Consider the following 25,344-nt stretch of genomic DNA (forward strand, 5'->3'; position numbering starts at 1 on the left):
TCTGCTGCTTAGGAATTTTTGACCTGAGCTCTTTTTATTTGATGTTGGTGGGTTTAAGCAACAACACAATATAAGCCGCTGCAAGAATTGGATTCTTTCAGGGTCTGGCTTTCAGTCAACCTCAATCCTTGCCTTTTTATGTTCCAAAGTCCGGGAGTCTGTAGGATCCGTATGACGACCTCATCAAAGATATTTTGCACTCCATATTTCATTTTAGCACTGGCCTCTAGGAGAAAACAAAACAGCAAGACATGTTCTTCCTTTCACTCTGAGGGGAGGCTCCAGATCTGAGGCTGTGCACAAATCAGGGTCCCTTTCACACTATACAGTTATAGTGTTGTGATTCAATTTTAATTGACATAATTCCTTCCAACGGAATCCAGAGAGCTGAAAATTACAAATCCTTATCAAAACACAAATTCCAGGATTCTTTAGTTATGCAGCCAGGGCAGTTCAAATTGAATCATAGTGCTATTGCTGTTTGGTGTGATGGGCCTTAAGATTAAGTATCTCTGAGAAACAATATCAAAATGCTTTGGCTTATTTATATTTAAGCAAAATGTTGTGAAGTGCAGCAACATCCATTTCTTAGAGCAGCCTTCACCAACTTGGTGCATAGTGTATGTGTTGGACTACAATTTACATAATCCCATCTGGCTGGGGATGATGAGTGTTATAGTCCAATACATGTTGAATGCTCCGGATTGGAGGATGCTATGTTGTTGAAGTTTTATGGAAGGTTTTATTTATGAAAAACCTATTTGGGAAATGTTGGGAAATCAGTTTTTCCTGCAATTGTCCTTGCTTTGGTCTGTGGTATATCATATTTTATAAAATTACTCTCTCTCTGTGATCTTGAAGCTCAGATTGAAATGCAAAGGCTGAACAAGTACAACTCGCCGTAGTCTAGAGAGGAATAAAACTTCATCTGTTCGGTTCCTCTAAACTGGTTTGTGGCCTGTGGTTAAGGATAGTCAATAAAATAAAACAAAAAATACTGATATTATTCTCCATTATGTTACCTCTGGCAAACAGCAGTGGCTTTTCCTCCATGTAAGTCTCACATACCTGCAAACAGTAGGGAGTGCCTCCGAGCAAACCGCAAGCCTTCTCTTCTTTCTACCTCATGACGTGTCTACAGTTAAAGAGAGGGCAATATTGGAGATCTTGGTACAAGCAGCAATAAAGCAGAGCAAAGAGACCTGGAAACATCACATATATATGATGTGGCAAAGAAACAAAGTCTCTGGATGTTGAAAATATAAGATTTTATTATTGATATTAGATCAAAATGTTTCAACCCAGAAATATCTTTATAGCTTTCTTCTGAGGACTGCAACTTTAAAGTCAACTTGTGGGAATTCTGGGAATCTTTTTGGAATTCCTGCAAGTTAATTTTAAAGTGGCAAACCCCTGAAGAAAGCCCTAAAACATGTCCAAATATTTTGGAATTATTTCAATGATCAAATAATCTCTCTTTTCCATATTACATAAGTGGCAGATCACACAGACCAGGATATTTGATTCCTTTTGCAATGGAAAACATTTCTTACTTTATCATGATTAAGATGTCACCTCCACAGCACACATTTGACAGCTTAACGAAGGAGAAGGTACTTAATAACTAGATAGGTATTCCTTCAGCTTAAATAATGTTAATTGGTTTGTTGGAAAAGTCAATAAATTAAGATGACCTAATTGTAATATAAATATTAACTCCTCATGCTTAGGGGCAGTGGTGTTACTAGAGTTGTCCTAGTGGAGTAAGATAGATCTCATACTGCACAGACCTCACCCCAAATCAGACCAGAAGACAATATGGTAGTTGAAATAACAGAAAGTTTGACAAAATTGGTAACTATTAAAAACACACACAGTAGTAACAAAAATAGTGTGTTTTTACTCATGTAGACCAAAATCACATGATTTGAAGCATCCTTGTAATTGGATAGTGATGGCAGCTCTGACTGGAGGGCAAACACATCGGAAGGTTGAAAAATAAATTAGCGTAGTGTTATCCTTGTAAGTATATCGATACAATATAAGTAAACTGGGTTGACGAAAAATGTTTGTATTGTTATATCTAACTACAGGAATATTTTTGTTGAAGAATAATACATTTTTGCAGAAATACTACACAAAAAATGTATAAAACTGTCATTTTGGTTCCACTCTTTTGATGATGTCACCCAGAGCAATTCGCACCCACCTAGTGATAATACTTCTTGGGAGGATGCAGGATGTTTCCTTTCCCCCTTACAGACCTCCTCTTCTCTTATTACTCTGTTCTTATCATACGCTACAGTCGCATCTGTTCTGTCTTTACAAAAACTCCCTTGTAATGCTACAGAATTAAAACAATGTGTTGGAGAACAGGTATACTTTGTTTTCTGTTTATTTCTACTTTCTGGCAAAAATGAAATGACAACGATTTTTAAAAGAAACAAAGAACATTAGGATTTATTGCTTTTGCTGAAACTTGCTTGAGGCCTGACAGTTCTATTATAAGTCACCTCGGTATGGTTGGTGGCCTGTGGTCCAAGTGAAGGGAAGCTCATTCAACAGCACCAGGATGAGATGCCCATATTGCTAAGGCCACAAGTTGGTGGTGAAGACATACTGAGTGATCTTGAGCAAGTCAAACTCTTTCAGCCTCAGCAGAAAGCAAGAGCAAATCCTTTCTGAACAAAACCACATGATATGGATGCCCTAGGGTCACCACAAGTTGGTATGACTTTGGCATCCAAGATCTCAGATTGTTTCTCCTTTCTTCACAGTTACTATCTGCTTCCCTCCAGACAATCAGACAATGAGATAATGAAGGAAGAAAACTTGATGATGATGATGATGATGATAACAGCAACTTTATTTATATCCCACCACCACTTCCCAGAAGGACTAGAGGTGGCTTACAGAAGCACTTCCGGTACCATAACACATAAAAATAGAGGTAAAATTACATCACATATTAAACAATGATAACAACAGTTAAGATAAAAACAACACATTACAAAAAATCCAATTTAAAAATAAAACATAGAAGAAATTGTTGTACTTCCCTGGAAAGTGGTGCTCCATAAGCTTAGAGAGAGAGGGCAAGAAATTGGATAGCTGCAATAGTAACTGAAGGAGGGCATCCTGCCCAAACACCACTCAAAACCTGGAGTAAACACCGGCTTCCAGAAGTACTGGAAGCTGAAGGCTGAACACATTTTTTGGGTTTGAAACTGAACTCGGAAAAGAACATTTGCAGACTGCCATTTCCCCAATTCTCCCAGCCAGTCTAGCTAATGGCCAGCTGGCACAGCAATTCAGCAATTGTGTGTGTGTGTGTGTTTTTTCCAAGATCTGGTTTAAACAAAAGTTTCTGGGTCCCCCACCTTGATTTTATGGCCAACTTCTGCTGGAAGCTAACCACAGAATTGCACTGGAGAACCAGGAGTTTCCTAAAAAGAGCATTTAATCAAATCTATGAATAATCAAATTCACAAATGGCAGTCCTGCAAATGTGGAAGACTACTTGTAAAAGTATGCAATCTGAGAAGCTCTATTCCTTCAATTTATTTCTTTTTTCCCTTTAAATTGGTCACCAAGGATGTAAAGAGAATGATCCGCAGGACCCTACTTTGTAAACTTTAGGACCCAACCCTGAAATGAGTCCTCTTAGCTCAATGTATAGGAGCCTCCAGTGGCTCAATGGGTTAAATACTTGTGCCGGCAGGGCTGCTGACCTGAAGGTTGCTGGTTCAAATGCGAGGAGAGCGCGGATGAGCTCCTTCTGTCAGTTCCAGTTCCCCATACAGGGATATGAGAGAAGCCACTCACAAGGACGGTAAAACATCAAAAACAGGGTTTACAGTGAACTCTGCAGCTGCAGTAGCGCAATGGGTTAAATCCTTGCACTGGCTGAACTGCTGACCTGAAAGTTGGGTTGCTGACCTGAAGGTTGCTGATTTGAATCTGCAGGCCAGGGTGAGCTCCCATCTATCAGCTCTAGCTTGCGGGGACATGAGAGAAGCCTCCCAGCTAACACATCCCAGCGTCCCCTGGGCAACGTCTCTATAGATGGCCAATTCTCTCACACCAGAAGCGACTTGCGATATGTTCTGAAGTTGCTTCTGACATGATAAAAAAGTAAATTCTGCAGAAGACGCTTCAGCTGTACTTCATAAAAAGGAAAATCAGTATGTTTAGCAAGCTTTGTAAACACTGATTCATTACAAGGAGTTTGTAATAGATTTGTTTGATTTTTATACTTATTTTATATGTGAGGAGTCATGTAAAACTTCCTCAGGCAAAAAGATTAGACAATGTGTCAAGTTCTCTGTTACTAGGGCACCACACATACATGAAATATTTAAGAATGGAACACTCGGAAAGCTTTCCTAGAGGACCATTGTGTCTATCACCTCAAACTAGAGATGAGTGAAAACAGTATATTGATTTCTTCAACCAACTCTGTACTCAGCTCAGCTCTAAAAATGGGTGGCTTTCTGACCAGATAATTTTTAGCATCCATCGGTGAGATGCAAATCTAACTTCCGCTGAAAACCAAAGGAACACGTCTATCAGACTCCCTTCACTTTGATAATGGGTACATAAGTTCACACAAGGCCAAAAAATGACGAGTACATATTGAAGGTTAGCTGGAGTGACGCATCTTTCTGTCCATCTATACTTGTCCATCTATACTATCAGTCAGACACTCAAAAAATCCAAGGGATGTTTGTTTTCCTCTGCCTGTCTCACAACTGTGAGATGAAATTGACTGCTATTTCATCTGGGTATAGTGAGAATCGATTTCATTTCTGACTTTCCTCTGTGAATAAATCGTTAGTATCTTTAAAAAAAATCAAGGAGATTCAGAACATGAAAGAAGAATCTGGGAATACAAAAAGCACTGATGCTTGGTGGACAGCATATTGGAATAGGAAGCCCTGAAGCCCCAAACAACCCCATCCGATCGATCAAGAAAATCAGCAAGAGAAAACTAGAGCCATTCAAAAGGGAAGATGCTGCCCTCGGTGACAGACTAAACAGATTGTGTATTACAAAAGAGCTGGAGGAAAGCTGAGAGACCAAGCCCAGGAAGCTGAGGTACACAGGCAGCTGGTGCCTCTGGCGAAGCGTAGGAAGGGAGGCAAGGCAAGGAACAAACAACCGGCAGGCCTCTACAGGCTGGGACAAGAATTTGGAGCTGATATGTAGGGAGGGAGGGAGTCAAAGCAAATTACAACCAGGCAGTCTTCTCTAAAGGCATGCATTTTCATCTGATCTTGGGAGCTAAACAGGGATAGCCTGGTTGAGGACTGCCAAGGTAGCATCGACCATATTTTCAGAGGAAGAAAATGGCAAACTGTCTCTGAGTATTTCTTGCCGAACAAAACCCTTAATATTTCATGGGGCTGTCATAAATCCATAAGTGGAGGCATATACACATACTTAACATAAAGGTTTTCCTCTGACATTAAGTCTAGTCGTGTCCAACTCTGCGGGTTGGTTCTCATCTCCATTTCTAAGCCAAGGAGCCAGCGTTGTTCGTAGACACCTCCATGGTTATGTGGACGGCATGGAGCACCATTACCTTCCTGCCTGAGTGGTACCTATCGATCTATTCACATTTGCATGTTTTTGAACTGCTAGGTTGGCAGAAGCTGGGGCTAACAGCGGGAGCTCACCTCACTCCCTGGATTTGGACCACTGACCTTTCGGTTAGCAAGTTCAGCAGCTCAGCGGTTTAATCCGCTGTGCCACCGAGGGCTCCTGTACTTAACATACCCTTCAATTTTTCACAGATGAAAACCAGGACATCTGTGACCAAGCAGTCAGCAAACAATGAGAAGTCCTTTTGCTTTAGCCAGTTATGTGTTCTGCACTTCAGCTATATGAGAATTTGCATCCAGTTTGTATTACCTTTATATTAGCAGATATAAAATGTGAGTTACAGGAGTGGTGAAGTGGTGATGTAGTGGTTTGACTGTTGGAGTAGGATACTGGGAGATCAGGATCCAAATCCACACTTGGCCATGTCACGCTCTCTCAGCCTCTGAAGAAAGTAAGGGAAATGCCCTGCCCCAAAATTCACTTGTAGGTTTGTTTTAGGGTTGCCACAAGTCAGAAATGACTTGAAGGCTCACAACAATAACAGTGCAGTTCCATCCAATTGAAGGGGTAAGTATTTTGTGATCATTTCAATGTACTGTGAAATGTAATCGTCTCCGTGTTAGCCCTGCTCCCATTATGTTGTTGTTTTGGCAACGTCTTCAAGTTATTTCCAATTTATGGTGGCAACTCTAAAGTGAACCTATTATGGGTTTTTCTTGGTAGAATATATTCGGGGGGAGGGTAGCCTTACTAAAATCTGTCTTCTGTGTTAAATTCAAATTCTAAATTAAACACAAACTTTCTGAGATCAGGTGGGACTCTTGGGATAACTATTTGATGGTACTTGGACTATGTGAAGGAAGGGAAAAAGGGAAAGGGAATGGAAGGAAAGGAACACCAATTATATAAATAGAGTCCCTCTGAAATATCTTGACAGTCAAATGCAATTCATGGCCAACACAATGCTCATGTCTGATAACAATGGACATGAATGATCCTGCCATTTGTTAGCATTTACTCACCACCAAACTGGCAATAAATCACCAACTCACCTCATCAATTTTGTTGCCTACCAGAATCTTCACAACTTCTTTCTTTGTAAACACCTCTAGCTCTTGTAACCAGCTTTCCAGTCCCAGAAAGGTTTCTCGCCTGGTAACATCATAAACTGAACAGAAGCAAATAACAAATAAATCAACTTTTCCTGATCAAGCATTGCAATCTCTTGTAATAAAGATATAAATCTTTGTGTTAGCATCTACAGCAGTTTATCAAATTAGAACAAGGAGATGTTTTGGACTTCAGCTCCCACAATTGCTAACATCTGGTAAGCTGGTTGGGATCTGTAGGAGCTATGAAGTCCAAAACACCTGGAGGAGCACAGTTTAAGAAACACCGGTCTAGTATTTACCCTGCAGTTGAAGAATATGAAGATTTCCAGGAAAAATGGAAGATTTTCACAATGGCAAAGAATATTCGCTGCAGTGCCATTATTTCGGGGGATGGGGGAGAAGAAAGAGGCCGTTTCTCAGGCATCAGTAAACTAATTATTAATCATAATACTAAGAATACCTTCTATTATCACCTTCTATTCATTCAGAAGCAATTTTCAGAGGGCTTGGGAGGGAAAATTGCCTACATTCAGAGCGACATGATGCATTTGGGCCCTTGGAGATTCCAATGAGAAGAGACTAGGGGAGTGGTAGTGTGTGATGCCACATTAGTCTTGTTGGCCATGGAAGCAGTAGTCCCCAAAACTTCTATAATTCTCTGTTTGTTTGCCCCTAATACATTTATAGGACTTTTAGGAGTACAGTAATGGTTTTTAAAACTTGCCCAAAGGGGCCAATGTAGTTGCTTTTGCAATCTGTATGCATTATTCACATGTATATTTTAAGACCATGAGGTCTCCACCCCCCAGAGATGTTTAGCATATGCATGGGAAGATAATCTGAGGGATGTTCAACATTGGAGAGTCAGACACAGGCAAGTGAGAAAAAGCACAGGAAGAGATGCAATGAAATACTGATGGAAACATTTGCCTATGATCGAGGAAACCCAGGTCTGAGTCCTTGCTCATTCATGAAACTTCACAGGATGACCTCATAGGAGTCATTTCCTCTCAGCCACATCTGCCTCAACAGGCTATTATGCAAGAAAATGGGTGACTAGGTGTATATCAGAGCCAGTTAAAGGGATTTTGCTGTCTGAGGTGAAGGACTATTGATCAGACTTGGCAACTGCATTTTATTGTGACTTTGGTGATTTGCACAGGACTTTCCACAACATACACACAGCTTGTCTCAAGATGATCACAACGCTTCTTGGATTTATCCCAATATTCCATATTTGGCCAACAGGACTTGAACATTGAACTATAACTCTGGAGACTAAGGTTCAAAATCCTGCTTGGCCATGAAACCTACAGGGTGACCTTGGGCAAGTCATATTCTCTCAGCCTATTATTTGTAAGAGAACAACACAGATTTCCAAAATTTTTGTCATTTCTCAATACATTTGTGTAACACACTGTAGCCGACACACTAACACATGCAGCCACGCAGTTTAGCAAGATCTGGTGTGCACAATCCTCTGGAGGAATGGTAAAAATGTAACTAAAGCAAATAAAACATATTGAGATTAAGGTATCTGTTTTAAGATACATTCTCTTTTCTTCCTTTAACTCCTGCCTCAAAAGCATGTTGATATGGAGAGAGGGACACTTCCAAACAAGGCTTTTATCATGTATTTGTGCTGCTTTAAATACAGAATTCTACCACAACCCCACTCTCTCTTTGTAATCCTCTCTAGTTTTCCCACAATTTCTTCCAAACTAAGCACCCTCTTGCTGAAAGGAAAAAAAAGTTACAACAGGAAAGACAAAACAGCCACGCAGTGTCTTTTGAGTGTTTCTGTCTGTAATCTCTACAAAATCGATTCATTGATTGAAACCGAAGGAACTTTGTGAGTTCAGTCTTTCTAACTACATTCCCAGACATTTCTCTATCTGATCTGTAGCAGATTTTCTTCTTTTTAATCCTTACTTAATGTCAAAATCAAATAGAGAACAGTAGGGAATATTTGGACCCTGTGGGTATTTTACACATCAAGTCATAGAAGGTCCACTCAATATATCATTTAGAACAGTGGTTCTTAACGAAGGGTTAGAAGGCACGATCATCAAGTTTGCAAACGACACCAAATTGGGAGGGATAGCTAACACTCCAGAAGACAGGAGCAGAATTCAAAACGATCTTGACAGACTAGAGAGATGGGCCAAAACTAACAAAATGAAGTTCAACAGGGACAAATGCAAGATACTTCACTTCGGCAGAAAAAATGGAAATCAAAGATACAGAATGGGGGACGCCTGGCTTGACAGCAGTGTGTGCGAAAAAGACCTTGGAGTCCTCGTGGACAACAAGTTAAACATGAGCCAACCACATGATGTGGCAGCTAAAAAAGCCAACGGGATTCTGGGGTATAGCGTCTATACCCCAGAATCCAGGGAAGTCATGCTCCCCCTCTATTCTGCCTTGGTCAGACCACACCTGGAATACTGTGTCCAATTTTGGGCACCGCAGTTGAAGGGAGATGTTGACAAGCTGGAAAGCGTCCAGAGGAGGGCAACTAAAATGATTAAGGGTCTGGAGAACAAGCCCTATGAGGAGCGGCTTAAAGAGCTGGGCATGTTTAACCTGCAGAAGAGAAGGCTAAGAGGAGACATGATAGTCATGTACAAATACGTGAGGGGAAGTCATAGGGAGGAGGGAGCAAGCTTATTTTCTGCTTCCCTGCAGACTAGGACACGGAACAATGGCTTCAAACTACAGGAAAGGAGATTCCACCTGAACATCAGGAAGAACTTCCTCACTGTGAGGGCTGTTCGACAGTGGAACTCTCTCCCCCGGGCTGTGGTGGAGGCTCCTTCTTTGGAGGCTTTTAAGCAGAGGCTGGATGGCCATCTGTCGGAGGTGCTTTGAATGCGATTTCCTGCTTCTTAGCGGGGGTTGGACTGGATGGCCCATGAGGTCTCTTCCAACTCTACTTTTCTATGATTCTATTATTCTAATGCTGCAACCCTTTAATACAGTTCCTCGTGGTGACCCACAATCATAACATTATTTTCATTGCTACTTTATAACTGTAGTTTTGATACTGTTATGAATTGTAATGTAAATATCTGATATGCAGGATGTATTTTCATTCACTGGACCAAATTTGGAACAAATACCCAAAACGTTAAAATTTGAATACTGCTGGGGTTGGGGAGGATTGAGTTTGTCATTTGGGAGTTACAGTTACTGGGATTTATAGTTCACCTACAATCAAAGAGCATTCTGAACTTCACCAACGATGGAACTGAATCAAACTTGGAACACAGAACCCCCATGACCAACTGGAAGGGTTTGATGGGCATTGACCTTGAGGTTGTGAGCTGTAGTTCACCCATATCTAGGGAGCACTGTGGATTCCAAATAATGATGGATCTGGACCAAACTTGGCACAAATACTCAATATGTCCAAATTTGAACACTGGTGGAGTTTGGGGGAAAAAACCTTGACATTTGGGAGTTGTAGTTGCTGGAATTTATAGTTCACCTACAATCAAAGAGCCCCTTGAACCCCACCAATGAAAGAATTGGGCCAAACTTCCCACACAGAACCCTCATGAGCAACAGAAAATACTGGAGGGGTTTGGGAGGAACTGACAGTGATTTAAAGGAGATGTAGTTCACCTACATCCGGAGAGCACTATGAATTAATATGCGTTTTCTGATGGTCTTAGGCGACCGCTCTGACCCCCCTCCTTCAACCCCCCCCAAAGGACCCGACCCCAGGTTGAGAAACGCTGATTTAGAATATAATTATCAATCTTTGGTCTACCAGGTGTTTTGAGTCTTCAGCTCCTAGAATTCCTGAAAGTTGGCCAAGCTGATTGAGGCTTTTGGGAGTTGGAAGTCCAAAACATTTCAAAGCTATTGATTTGGAAGGCCAAATATTCCCCCACTCTTGCAGTACAGCTCAAAGCTCAATAACACCAGTAGTCTAACTCTTCTCTACAGACAGAAGAGCTAGAAACTAGTGCAGTATTTTGGGTCAGCTTTTGTCTTTTAACGGTGCTCCATGCAGTCATGCTGGCCACATGACCTTGGAGGTATCTACGGACAACGCCGACTCTTCGGCTTAGAAATGGAGATGAGCACCAACCCCCAGAGTCGGACACGACTGGACTTAATGTCAGGAGAAAACCTTTACCGGTACCTTTACTTTGTCTTTTACATCATAGGCTTCAAAAACAGCAGTGTCTCCAAGTTTAAAATCCACCAGTATGCAGCCACATTGTTCTCTAAATAATCAGCACTAGTTTTCCTTTCTGTAGGAAATTGTGGGATCTATGAGGATCTTTCTTCTTTAAATCAGGCAAACTCTGTTTTAAAATCCTGCCAGAAGCAGCCCTTTCCCTGAAGTGGCTTATAACCTTCCCGCAAATGTCTTAAGTGCAGCATCAGAATTATCATCTCTCAGTGTTAGCAGTATAATGCTATGGTGTTAATTATGTAGTACTAGCTTGGAGACCCGGCGATGCCCGGGTCATTTGAGAAAGGCATTGTTTGCCTGTGTTCCAAGTGTAGCCTATATCCAATGTCAGGTGGGTTCAGTGGGTGCGGGTGAGCTCCAACTCCCATATGCAAGTCCCATCGTCCAGTGTCCATCCCCCTCCAAACAGAGCCAGTATGTAGAATAGGTCATGAGGGCTCCATGTACCATGTTTGGTCTTGATCAGTCATTTGTGTGGGTCGCGGTGCTCTCAGGAAGTGAGTGAAGGTATTGGAAGTCCCATCGTCCATGGTCCATCATCCTCCAAACTGCACCTGGGTGTAGAGTGAGTCATGGGTGTTCTCTGTTTGAAGTTTGGTCTTGATGAGACATTGATGGGGGTGACAGTGGTCTCAGGAAGTGAATGAATATACTGCAAGTCCCATCATCCAAGTCCAAGCTCTTTCAAATCTCACCAAGATGTAGAGTAGGCCATGGTGGCTGTATGTGCCAAGTTTGGTCTTGATCAGTCATTGGTGGGGGTCACAGTAGTCCCAGGAAGTGACTGAAGATATTGTAAGTCCCCTCATCCACGGTCCCTCTTCCCCCAAACTGCACCAGGATGTAAAGTGGGCTACCCTGCACCTGCGTGTCAAGTTTGATACAGTTTTGTCATTCATGGGCATCACAGTGGTTTGTGGGAGGTGAATTGGATGAAGGTACTGCAAATCCCATAATCCTTGGTCCACCCTCCGTCAAACTGTTGCAGCATGTGAAGTGTGTCATTTGGGATATGTGTGCCTGGTTTGGTTCAGTTGTGTGATTTGTGGCAGTTGCTGTGGTCTCAAGAAGTGAGGGAAGGTACTGCAAATTCCATCATCCTTGGTCCATCCTGCCCCAATATACATCAGGATGTAAAGGGGTCGACAGGAGTTCTGTGTGCCAAGTTTGGTCCATTTCTATCATTGGTGGGCATTGCAGTAGTCTGTGGGAGTTAAAGTTTTTGAAAGTACTGCAAATCCCATCATCTGTGGTCCATCCTCCCCCAAATGGCAGCAGGTCATAAAGTGCATCGTGGGGATGAAGTGTGCCAAGTTTGGTGCAGATCCGTCATTCCTGTTGGTCTCAGTGGCCTGGGATAGTGGCGGCCAATCAAAACGCGAGCACATATTCCGCCAGGCCAATCAAAACGCTGATACATACTCCGATTTCACTTTTATTATATATATACTGATATAGATAGGTGCACTCCCAGAGTCCACATGGCAAAAGTGAGGAATGGCTTATTCTTCCATGGATATTACTCCATCTTAACTGACAACAACAAAACAAAATCTTGATAAAACATAGGCCTTTGACTCTAATGTAGTCATTTTTCCCCTTCTCCTGTAAGATTTTTAATACCTTTGCCTGATGAAGAAGCCAGTGGGGCTTTGAAAGCTTGCATCATGCATTTTGAACATTTTTGGTTGGTCCAATAAGGGTCTTACCATTTTGTTTAGCTGCTGTTGTATTTTGCTATGTGGCCAAAACAGCAACTTCTGAAATGTTTCAAAGCATTTCTACATAAAAAACTCAAATAATCACCCAAGTTTAAAAAAAAAAAAAGCACAATTAAAGCCCTGGAAGACTGTGAGAAAAGAATCTGCAAACCCCACCTCAAACCCCACCTCCTCTAAGGTGAACGGAACCACCCAAACTGGACTCTACAGGCCAATGGAGACTCCACCACAGACATCAAAAGGCCAAGAACAAGTCACGAGAGTAAAGACAAAGATCCACTCAGAGGAAAAGCGTTCTCACCATAAATCAAGGGAACCACTGACCGCATAGGGAAGCTGATGAAGAAACAAAATCTACGAACTATCTAGACCCACTAAGAAAATCCAACAAATGCTACATTCAGCAAAGGACAAGAGGAATCCGCTTACCTCTGCAAGAGTCTACAGCGGGGGTCCCCAAACTAAGGCCCAGGGGCCGGATGCGGCCCTCCAAGGTCATTTACCTGGCCCCCACCCTCAGTTTTATAATATATTTTTATATCAGTTTTAATAATATAATATATTGTATATACATATAATATTGATAATAATATGTTATGCAATATAATACTAATAATAATACCATATAATAATATTAATCATATGTTATATATTACATATAATATTACAGTATAGTGGTATAGTTCAATATAGTAATATATAATACTAATATTATGCTATGCTAATAATATAATATTTTGTATGTACAGTAGAATCTCACTTATCCAAGCCTCGCTTATCCAAGCTTCTGGATTATCCAAGCCATTTTTGTAGTCAATGTTTTCAATATATCGTGATATTTCGGTGCTAAATTCGTAAATACAGTAATTACAACATAACATTACTGAGTACTGAACTGCTTTTTCTGTCAAATTTGTTGTATAACATGATGTTTTGGTGCTTAATTTGTAAAATCATAACCTAATTTGATATTTAATAGGCTTTTCCTTAATCCCTCCTTATTATCCAAGATATTCGCTTATCCAAGCTTCTGCCGGCCCGTTTAGCTTGGATAAGTGAGACTCTACTGTACATACAGCTGCTCTGAGTCCCCTTCGGGGTGAGAAGGGTGGGATATAAATGTAGTAAATAAATAATTAATTTTAGACTTAGGTTCGGTCAAAGTCTGAAATGACTTGAAGGCACACAACAACAACAATCTTAATTAACTTGACTATTTCATTGGCCAGTAGCAGGCCCACACTTTCCATTGAAATCCTGATAGGTTTATGTTGGTTAAAATTGTTTTCATTTTTAAATGTTGTATTGTTCTTTCATTGTTGTTGTTGCTGTTTTGCACTACAAATAAGACATGTGCAGTGTGCATTGGGATTTGTTCGTTTTTTTTTTTTCAAATGATAATTCGGCCCCTCAACTGTCTGAAGGATTGTGGACCGGCCCTCTGCTTCAAACGTTTGAGGACCCCTAGTCTACAGTATACCATACAGCTGTGGACAAGTCTACATAGGGACCACCAAACACAGCAGCATTGCCCAAACACAAATCAAGGAACAAGAAAGGCAATGCAGACTAATTCAACCAGAGATGTCAGCCATAGCAGAACACATGATGGATCAACCTGGACATTGCATATTATTTGAGAACACAGAAATGCTGCACCACTCTAACAACCACCATGTCAGACTACACGGGGAAGCCATTGAAATTCACAAGCATGGGGCCAATTTCAACAGAAAGGAGAAAACCATGAAAATGAACAAAATCTGGATACCAGTATTAAAACCCCTCCTCTAAAATCAGGTCAGTAAATAAAGAACAACACTCAGAAAACAGAGGAATTCTAGACAGGAAATAATCAAGGCCAGCTAACACTACCCAACAATGGATTACCCCAGGCAGGAAGCATACAGACTTTGAAGCTGCAAGGTTGTTCAATGCTAATCAAGGTGAACAACTGCAACATTCACACTTGCCTCAAGCAGACAAGAATTATTTCTCCCACCCTGGACATAACACAGATATATAAACCCCATTTCCTTAGTTTCCAACAGACCTCAAAACCTCTGAGGATGCCTGCCATAGATGTGGGCGAAATGTTAGGAGAGAATGTTTCTGGAACATGGCTATATAGCTTGGAAAACTCACAGCAACCCAGTGATTCCGGCCATGAAAGCCTTCGACAACACATTTTCCATTATTTTGTTAGATCCAGTGTTTAAAATTACATTTCTGAAAATATAAAGAACAGCATTTTGTTCTTAGGCAAATGTACTCCCACCAACATGCTGGTACATTCAGACCAGTTGTAATTGTTGCCCAGAATGTGATTTTGTGAATGTCACAAGCACACCTGTAACGTATAATTAGAGTTGCACTATATAAGTTTAACACTGGATGACTGAACTACTTTATGGAACTTATAAAACTTCTATCACTTTGAAACAGGAACTTTGGGGAATACTGAGCAATGTCAGGATGCAGCTCAGCTTGATTTGGAAAAAGACCTCAAAATCTGAAAGGCTATTTCTTTTCCACCTAAATCAATGTCAAATGGAAACATCTTAAAAGCCAAACTAATGAGCCTTTGGCTTTTACATCCGAAATAATTTGAAGAAGGATGAAGGGAACCTGCTCTCTCTGCCAAGGGAACAGCAACCATCCACTGCGTGGCGTGGGCGCACGCAACACAATTCATTGTTGCTCCAAGCCTTGCCAGTGCCAACTACCCTTAGGGGAACAAATGTACTTCCATTTACCTGTACCTTAATGTGTTTGACTTGAGAGTTGTTCTAATTACAGCACCATTGCACCTGCCACATACCTAAAATTATGCCTTGTGCACCTCGGTAATAGCTGGGAGTCAGTGTTCGAAATCGCTCCTGCCCTGCTGTGTCCTGCGAAAAAGGGAACACAAAAGGTACTTGGAACAAAATTCTTAATTGAAAACTCCAGAGCACAAATATTGAAAAATAAGTTCAAGTTTGCAAGAATCAAATTAAGTTTCATAAGCAAGTCTTAAATTTCAAACGTAAGTCTTAACCTAAGAGCAGGCTACACCCAAAACCATAATTTTGATGGATTGCCATTGATGCACACAAAAAACATTTTGGTTCTGAACTGAAATAATTTCTAGGTCCAATAGTAGAAAAAAACGGAATATGAAGATGAAGTCAAGGCAACTTTAACCTTTCAGCCGTTATGCTAGAATTATACATGGATTTCTAACTCAAAAGTATTCTTCCCTTTGACCTGAACAATTATAAAAGTATGAACTTGTGCAACCCTGAAAGAAGGGAAATAATTTACAGAAAGCTCAGTTCTTTTTTGCAGCCAAAAGAGTATCTGTGCAAAAGGAGGAGGAATCGGCAGTTTTGCAGAAATAAAATAAAAAACAAGATGACGAGATAAACAATATATTGTCTTGAGAGAGAAATCATTCTGTTTAACAAAACAGCCTGGTGAAATCTGAGCATTCTCAGTGGCCAGAAAATGCCCATTTCACAGGTGAGGAAAGGAAATCAGAAAACACAGACAGAGGCCCCTTCTACACTCACATATAAGATCCAGATTATCTACTTTGAACTGGATTATATGGTAGTGTAGACTCATATAAGACAGTTCAAAGCAGATAATGTGAATTATCTACTTTGATAATCTGGATTATATAGCAATGCCAGAATGACATACAATGGCTTAGAAAAGGACATGCCTGTCCAGCTGAACAGAAACAATTCACACTTCAATAGTTTACTATGGAGGCTTGGCTTAGCGCAGAGGGCTAAACCACTGTGCTGCAGAAAATCCTGCAGAAATGCGAGTAGATAAATAGGTACTGCTTTTAGCGAGGAGGTAATAAAAGGCGCCCTTAAGGACACTCATTGGGAAGATGTCTACGGACAACAAAAAGCTCTTCGGCATGGAAGATGGAGCGACAGCACCCCCATTGCCAGAGTCGAACACAGCCTCCAAGATGTGGGAAATAAGATGGGAAATGCCTTTACCTCTGTGTATTGTCTGTCCTTGTTAATTGTATAACAGCACTGAGTTGCCGTATCTGTGCTCTGTAATCTGCCCTGAGTCCCCTTGGGGGGATAGAGCGGAATATAAATAAAGTATATTATTATTACTGTATGTTCCCTTTTAAAAGGGCTCATACTGACTCATTGAGGACGGGATGTCCTCACTTTAAAACACCAGTTTCTAGCCCCACAATCCAAACATAGCTCTATTCCAAAGTTTAGAAAACTTATCTTAGATTACAATTCCCAGAATCCCCCAGCAGTTTAGGGATTCTGGGAGCTGTAGTTCAAAATAAATAAGATTACCCAGACTGGTTGCTATTCATACGGCTTCCCTCTTTTCTTGCTCTTCTTAGGAGAAGCAAAGTTCGGCAGCACAGATCTTGTGATTATCAGACATTTTTCCTCTCTCCATCCCTTCTCACAGCTACGCATCAATTTATCTTGCATCACCTGCTGTTCTTTGGATATTTCTTTGGGGCACCCCCAGGATACAGGCCTCTGACTTTTTGCCCTTAGGTTCATTCACAGATGCATCACAGTTAAAATCACATGGTACTCTGTAGTTTGACAGCCATTCCTTTGCCTATCCTTTATGCAAGAGCAAGTTCAGAGTCTTATTGAGTGTGTGTGCAGATATGTACAGTTTCAGCAGCAAGCCTGCTGTGGGAATGCAATCCCATTCTGAGCTGCTGCTTTGATTTTCAGAAGCCACTTTGCCAGGGCATGGATCAGCCTGTTTTTGAATCAGTCATAAAAGGCAACTCCTTCTCCTAAAAGGTTTTACAAGTGCATAACCCAAAACTTTTGCTTGTTGTGTGCCAAGCGTTTTAACAAGAAAAAAACACAAAGAAGAAAATAGTGCTCATAGAAGAATAAGGTGTCGAGTATGCTGAAGCATGCTGGTAGGACAATACTGGAGCTGGAAGCCTGCTTTGTCCCTCCTTACATGAATAGAGAGGCAGTGCAAAACAGCTAGGGAAGAAAAACCTTTCAACTGCTCTGATTCAGATCTATGCCCTCTTCCAGCCCCAACTGCAAAGAATCCTTTGGAATAATATATCTCTAAACCAGAGCTTTCCAAACATTTCATGTTGGTGATACACTTTTTGGACATGCATAATTTTGCCACACAGTAATTCAGTTTTACTGGCAAATTGGAGGTTTTTTTAAAAAAAAAAATGTGTCAGAAGCGACTTGAAAACATATTGCAAGTCACTTCTGGTATGAGAGAATTGGCCATCTACAGAGACGTTGCCCAGGGGATGCTAGGATGTGTTACCATCCTGCTGGGAGGCTTCTCTCATGTCCCTACAAGCTAGAGCTGACGGACGGGAGATCACCCCATTTCACGGATTCAAGCCAGCAACCTTTAGGTCAGCAAGCCAACCTTCAGGTCAGCAGTCCAGTCCGCATAAGGAGTTGACCGATTGTGCCACTCCAGAGGTTAAACTCCAGAGGTTAAACCAATAAGAGATGCAGACTCATACATAAATCGTGATAGTGAAATGTATGAATGAGGGCACAACATACCTCATGACAATCTTTCATTTGTATTTTGTAAAATACTGTATATGATTTGTTGCTTATTTCACATAGACTCAGAAACATTTTTGTGCAACACATCTTCATATGGCAGCCAACAGAGTTTGGAAAGCTCTGCTCTAAACAATCCTAGAATAAAGGATGCTCTCTTTACCTATATAGTTGCTGGGTTTTTTTACCTGTCTAGTAAGAGGCAACTCTCCAGAACCACCCCCCCCCTACTCTATTTGAAACAGAAAGAAAGATATTTCATACCCATATTGCTACTTGCAGTGGAAGATCACCAACAATCACCTTCTTTATTTTAAAATCAACACCTGGCAAGCAAAGAGGCAGAGAAACACAGAGGAGTTAGAGCAGACATAGCAGTTGTCTACAGGGATTCACAGGCCAATGGCAGCTGCGTGGCAAGCATACAAACTCAACAGATGAAGCTTACTCTCGATGTTTGTGCTGTATAAAGTGCAGTGCCAGATGAATTTCTACTTATCCAGCACCTGGTTAAAGGCATACAAGAGCTACAGTAGCAAGGTGACAGGCGGAATTGCACTGGACAAAGAGTTTTAAAAATAATTCTATCTTGTCTTTTCAGAGCACAGCCTACAAGGCAGCTAGCAGATAACAAATGCAATTCAGATGTAAATACAAAAACGTAGTAAGAGTACAATTTCCATACACATCAACTCAGACATGAATGCCACGTCAATGTGAATGGATTCACAATTTCATGTATTAAGGTTGCAGTTCTACAGAATTCAATGGGCTTGCTTCTAAATTGATAGGACTTACCCGTACAATGCCTAAATAAAGAAAATGCAACTACAATAAATAGCATCAAGTGAAATCACAGCTACTGGATACTCTGCTCAGTGCTTTAGAGAAAAAAGGGCATGTTTCAACAAATGTGAAAAATGGATCAGCGCCATACATGTGTGTGTAGTTTATACTGACTTTTTCAAAACTCATAGTCTGCTTTGCAATGCTGATCACTTGCTATTCAACATAGATTGATGACAACAATAAACCACTATAAAGCTTGTTTGCCATCAGCTTTAGCTTTGATGGCACATGTGCCAAGAGAAAAGCCCCTGGTGATGATCTTAAGAAGTAGGCCCATTTGGGAGAAGAAAATCCTTTAGATCAGAGGTCCTCAAACTTTTTAAACAGAGGGCCAGTTCACGGTCCCTCAGGCTGTCTGGGGGCCGGGCTATAGTTTGAAAAAAACTTGAACAAATTCCAGTGCACACAGCACATATCTTACGAGTGCTGTTTCAATTGAGTTTTAAGTTGCTGTTTTGCCTATATGTTTTATTCAAATGCATTTTAAAATTGTGTTTTATGTTCTGTTGGCACTTTGTGTTGTGTGTAAGCCGCCCCAAGTCCCTTCAGGGAGATGGTGGCGGAGTACAAGAATAAAGTTGTTGTTGTTATTTGTAGTGAAAAATCCATGAAAGAACAATACAATATTGAAAATGAAGAATTACTTTCACCAGTATAAACTTACCCGTTTTTCAATTGAAAGTGTGGCCTTGCTTTTGGCTGATGAAATAGTCAAGTTAATTAGGATTGTTGTTGTTGTGTGTCTTCATGTCGTTTCAGACTTAGGGCAGACCTACATAAGTCTAAAGTTTAGGGCGGGGGCTGGTTAAATAACCTTGGAGGACCACATCTGGCCCGTGGGCCTTAGTTTGGGGACCTCGGCTCTAGACAATATCTTGAATTTCCCTTAATTATTTTTAAAAAAACATTTGTAATTTAAAAATTAGGTTTATATAGTTTTACAGAATATATACCAGGATCTCAGTCAACTTTTTAATAGCTGCAGTGGATGCATTAACAATACCAAGTTTAATGCTTTCAGGCAAAACATTCTTTGAGCTGGCATGCCTGAACAAGCAATACAAGCAGTTGCAGGCTTTGAGCAGAAATTTATTTGGAAGATCCAGAGATCACTCCAAAGAAGAAAACACACATACGTTTGTGTTTCCAAGTATTGTACACCTTTGCTCAGTCTAAATGTTCTGGGAGCACATTACACTGCAACATGATGGAAGCTGAGTGTACCTGATTGGAACGTGATGGAAAACCACATGTACAGTTAGCTCTCTATATTTGCTGTAGTTAGGGGCATGAGATACACTTGAAAGTGAAAAAAATCCCCTCCGTTATGCGCTGGACCCTATAAGCACGCATATCTTAATATAAATATAAGCAGATTTGCATGTGCGCATATGAGGTCCAGAGCATAAAAAAAAACTCCTGTGGGATCTCTTTCTCCTCCTAATTGTTAATTTAACCTCTGTTTAAGATTATAAAGTGTAAGAGTTTCAGAAAATTCTAATTGCGTTGCATTTGTGCTTCCACTGAACCACCTCTGTGTCCATTTGACAGCCTGATCAGCTGTTTTAGGCTTTTTAAAAGCCTATGTGTGGTGATCAGTTTATACAGGGGGAAGGGAAGGAAGGCATGTGTTTTGCATGACTGTAAACATACACAGTTATGCAAATTTGTGCATTTTCCAGCTGGAATTGGGTTATAAGCACACCTTTTAAACACGTGTTTTTAACTCTCTTAACTCGATCCCTCCAACACCTTTTAACCCAGTTACTTCCAGGTTTTACAGCATGTGTAGAAAGGTCCTAGATCAGCCTCAATAACCTTCTAAATTAAGCTGTGTTATGGGGTATATCTGTGTGAATCAAGGAGAGCTGAGGTGCTAATGCAGATGACAGCAAGGCTCACCAATGGTTGGTTTGCGATATGGCTCAAACTGATCTTCTGTGAATCTGAGCAAGAGGCTGAAGGACGAGACAAAGGAGAAAAGACGTGAGTTATATAGGAACACCTCCTATATGCTTTCTTCCTGTTCCATGACTGCCTTCTCCCTTTCCCCATGCACCTGGATTTCCCTACTCCGCTGTCTCCAATCAAAAGTAGCTTCAATGTGGGCAGTGATGTTGCACTTTCTTGGGGAGTACTAAGCTGTGACATGCTGAGCCGTATTATTAGGTGCACCGCAGCAGGATTTGGTGGAAGGTAAACAAAGGCACCACCACAACATTGGAGTTTAGAAACACTGGAAAGAGGAAAAGAAAAAAAGTGTTAGAATATGGATCATTATCCCAACTTTCATTAAGAAAGGGTTAACAATCTTCTGGTAAGGGATAGAAGTACACTACTGGGAAGCCTACTTTGTAGGAAAAATAAGGAAGGGCAAGAAATGGGCCTCTTTATAGCATTTATTTTGCAGACCAAGATTTCTTTCTCAATATAAAATAGTGTTGGAATCTTGCTTCCTAAACCTTAATACAGTAGAGTCTCACTTATCCAACATAAACGGGCCGGCAGAATGTTGGATAATAAGGAGGGATTAAGGAAAAGTCTATTAAACATCAAATTAGGTTATGATTTTACAAATTAAGCACCAAAACATCATGTTATACAACAAATTTGACAGAAAATATAGTTCAATACATGGTAATGCTATGTAGTAATTACTGTATTTATGAATTTAGTAACAAAATATCACGATGTATTGAAAATACTGTCTACAAAAATGCATTGGATAATCCAGAACGTTGGATAAGTGAGTGTTGGATAAGTGAGACTCTACTGTATTGAGGTCTTGTTAAGCAGTGCAAATCCTATAAAAACAGAAGAGTTTTGCAGGTTGAACCTTTGCTCATTTCTGCCTTCTGAAGAGGGCCCCTCCAACACAGCCATATAAAGTCCATATTATCTGCTTTGAACTGGATTATATGAGGCTCCTTCTACACTGTTCTTATATCCCAGGATCTGATCCTTGGTTATCTGCTTTGAACTGGATTCTATGAGTCTCCACTGCCATATAATCTGGGATAAACAGTTAACCTGGAATCAGATCCTGGGATATAAGGAGAGTGTAGAAAGGGCCTCATGTAATCCAGTTTAAAGCAGATAATATGGATGATCTCATCTGATGTAATAATCTGGATTATATGGCAGTGTAGACACAGCCCTCTTCTATATGGCAATATTATTCAGATTATCAAAAAAGATAATCCACATTATCTGCTTTGAACTGGATGATATGAGTCTACACTTCCAGGTGAAATAAAATAATATGGGATAGGATCCTTGGGAGTAGGAGAGTGTAGAACGGGCCCAAGGCATGAAAGAGGCCAAAGATCTTGTAAACACTTATAATGGTGCCAAGATGCATCCATTCCACAGTGTAGATCAGGCATGGGAAAACTTTTTTGCCTAGGGGCCGCATTGCGGGCCCGGCAGGGAGGGAGTGGGATCATTCCTGCGCTGGGTGGACTCAGGACCACGAGGGGCAGGGCCTGGGTCATCCTCAGGTTGTCCTCACAGCATAAAGAAGGAGCTGCTCATCCTTTCCTTATGCGGGAAGGAAGGCGGGACAAATGGCTTCTGTCCCGATCCTTGGGCTCTCCTGTTGGCATTATGCCAGGAGGAAGGAGAGACAGAGGGTCACTGAGAGTGCTCCGGAGGGCTCTCAGCCACCACGTACCTTCCTTGAGCTGTTCTCCTGGTATAAGGATGGGGATGCGTACCATCCTTATGCCAGAGTAGGGCAAGGCATGCGGTGGCTGAGAGCACTTCAGGTGGCTCTCAGCTGTTGCGGGCTGCTGTGTCCTTATTTATTATTTGTGATATTTCTATCTATCCTTTCTCTACCCCGAAGGGGACTCACGGCGGCTTCACATAGAAGGTAGCCATTCGATGCCTTGACAACAATACAACATTAAAAACATTTTAAAATAATAAAATACAAGTAAAACAATTAAAATCATACAGTCATAATTGATCACATAATCCACAAGCATAAACCAGGCAGTTCTTATAGTCATAACATATCAATCCATATCTGTTTGCTTATTGCACAGGTTCTCTAAAGGCTTGGTCACAGAGCCACGTTTTTACTTTCTAGCGGAAGATCAAAAGGGAGGGGGGCTGATCGAATATCCCTGGGGAGGGAGTTCCAAAGCTGAGAGGCCACCACTGAGAAGGCCCCGTCTCTCGTCCCCACCAGTTGCGCCTGCGAAGAAGGTGGGACGGAGAGCAGGGCCACCTCAGATTATCTTAAACTACGAGATTGTTCAGATTGTTCATAGAGGGAGACATATTCGGATAGGTAAGCTTATGCCAAGAGGACAGAGTAAATAAGAAGGGCCTGAGGTAAGTGCCCTGGGGGGCAACATCTGGCTTTAGTTTTAGTTTTTAGTTTGCCCATACCTGGTGTCTGGGCCATAGCCAGAAAAAAAATCGGGGGGGGGGGGGGGGTGGATTTTTTTTTTTTTAGCAAATCATGAAGAGTAGTTCCATAACGCAAAATAATTTAAAAATCAAGTTCCACCAATAAACTTCAGTGGACACTCAAGACCAGGGGTCCTCAAACCTTTTACGCAGAGGGCCGGTCCAAAATCCTTCAGACTGTTGAGGGGCCGAATTATCATTTGAAAAAAAATACAAATTCCTATGCACACTGCACATGTCTTATTTGTGGTGCAAAAAAAGAAGAAGAACAACAACAACAATGAAAGAACAATACAATATTTAAAAATAAAAACAATTTTAACCAACATAAACCTGTCAGGATTTCAATGGGAAGTGTTGGCTTGCTTCTGGCCAATGAGATAGTCAAGTTAATGAGGATTGTTGTTGTTGTGTGCCTTCAAGTCGTTTCAGACTTTGGGCGAGCCTAAGTCTAAAACTGAGGGCAGGGGGTCAGGTAAATGACCTTGGAGGGCCGCATCTGGCCCAAGGACCTTAGTTTATTTGTTTGTTTATTATTTATTTATTTACAACATTTACATCCTGCCCTTCTCACCCCGAAGGGGACTTAGGGCAGCTTACAAGTTAGTACATGCAGGATATTATATTATTAGCATAGCACCATATAAACATTATATATTGCTATATTGTACTATATGATTATACTGTAATATTATTAGTAATACAGTAGAGTCTCGCTTATCCAACCTTTGCCTATCCAACCTGTATTATCCAACAAAGTCTGCCTTTTAGTAGTCAGTGTTTTTGTAGTCAATGTTTTCAATACATGCTAATTTCGTAAATACACTACCGGTAATTACTATATAACGTTACCGTATATTGAACTGCTTTTTCTGTCGATTTGTTGTAAAACATTTTGTTTTGGTGCTTAATTTGTAAAATCATAATGTAATTTCCTTAGGCCCTCCTTATTATCCAACATTTTCGCTTATCCAACGTTGTGCCGGGCCTGTTTATGTTGGATAAGCGAGACTCTACTGTATTAAATGTAATATATAATATACAATTAAAATAGTGTATTATTATGATTATTATATTGTATTACATTATAATATTATTATCAATATTATATGTATATACAATATATTATATAATTAGTATAGCATATTAGTATATATATTAGTATAGTATATTAGTATAGCATAATATTAGTATATATTCGTGCCTTACGGGACTTATCAGCCTTCCGCAGGGCAAGTAAGACACACCTGTTTCAGCAGGCTTTTGATTTCTGTTATTGATGTTTTTAAAAGGTGTTTTAAAGATGTTTTAACATGTTTTTAAATTGTTAGATTTTAGACTGTTTTTGTAAGCTGCCCCGAGCCCTAGGGGAGTGGCAGCATATAAGTTTGAATAATAAATAAATAAATAAATAAATAATATCACTATTATTTATTATTATATTATTATATTGACACAGTGGAATGATGTCTTCCTGGCCCCCTGCTCAAGACAGACAAACTTCAGTGGACTCTCATGTGGATTTGGTTAGCCAGTTAAAATTCATGAATTAACCAGGTTTTTTTAAAGACCTGAAAAATTTCGGTGGGGGGATTTGAACCCCTAACACTCCCTCCCCTTTGGTCACTGTCCTGCCTGGTGTAGATGCAGCCAAAGCCTACCTTGAGGCACCTGAAATTCTGGCACCTGTGGCTTGCAAAGGGAAGCATTCAGATCCTGGTTTTTGAAAACATAACGCCCCAAGGCCACAAAAAGAAAACGAGGCGAAGCTAATCCCTTTCCAGGGTTCAGGCTGTGATTAAACTGGAGCCAAACACTTGTGGTCGTGGATGTGTGACCTTTAAGGGTGAGGAATAAAAACGTGGCTGGCGGGT

General features: G+C 40.7%; 1 protein-coding gene across 1 annotated transcript; it reads right to left on the reverse strand.

Annotated features, from left to right (window-relative positions):
• LOC100555542 (ras-related protein Rab-18-B) lies at positions 1 to 25,332 on the reverse strand. The gene is made up of 8 exons (XM_003222670.4): positions 25,132 to 25,332; positions 21,111 to 21,287; positions 20,954 to 21,009; positions 18,467 to 18,528; positions 15,469 to 15,541; positions 6,657 to 6,772; positions 1,069 to 1,135; positions 1 to 226 (listed from the first exon to the last, which is right to left on the reverse strand). The coding sequence occupies exons 2-8, from the start codon at positions 21,200 to 21,202 to the stop codon at positions 54 to 56; spliced, it is 639 nt and encodes a 212-aa protein (XP_003222718.1). The 5' UTR covers positions 21,203 to 21,287; positions 25,132 to 25,332; the 3' UTR covers positions 1 to 53.
• Between the last annotated feature and the right edge of the window lie 12 nt (positions 25,333 to 25,344).

This window comes from Anolis carolinensis, chromosome 6 (genome assembly GCF_035594765.1).
Source record: "Anolis carolinensis isolate JA03-04 chromosome 6, rAnoCar3.1.pri, whole genome shotgun sequence".
Classification (NCBI taxonomy): domain Eukaryota; kingdom Metazoa; phylum Chordata; class Lepidosauria; order Squamata; family Dactyloidae; genus Anolis; species Anolis carolinensis.

Excerpts from the sequence above, each read along its gene's own strand:
- LOC100555542 (XM_003222670.4), bottom strand. The coding sequence starts at position 21,202 with ATGTCACAGCTTAGTACTCCCCAAGAAAGTGCAACATCACTGCCCACA. Across the intron at positions 18,529-20,953 it reads ATATCGCAAACCAACCATTG|GTGTTGATTTTAAAATAAAG; the intron begins GTGAGCCTTGCT and ends TTTGCTTGCCAG. Across the intron at positions 227-1,068 it reads GCACTCCCTACTGTTTGCAG|AGGCCAGTGCTAAAATGAAA; the intron begins GTATGTGAGACT and ends GTTTTCTCCTAG.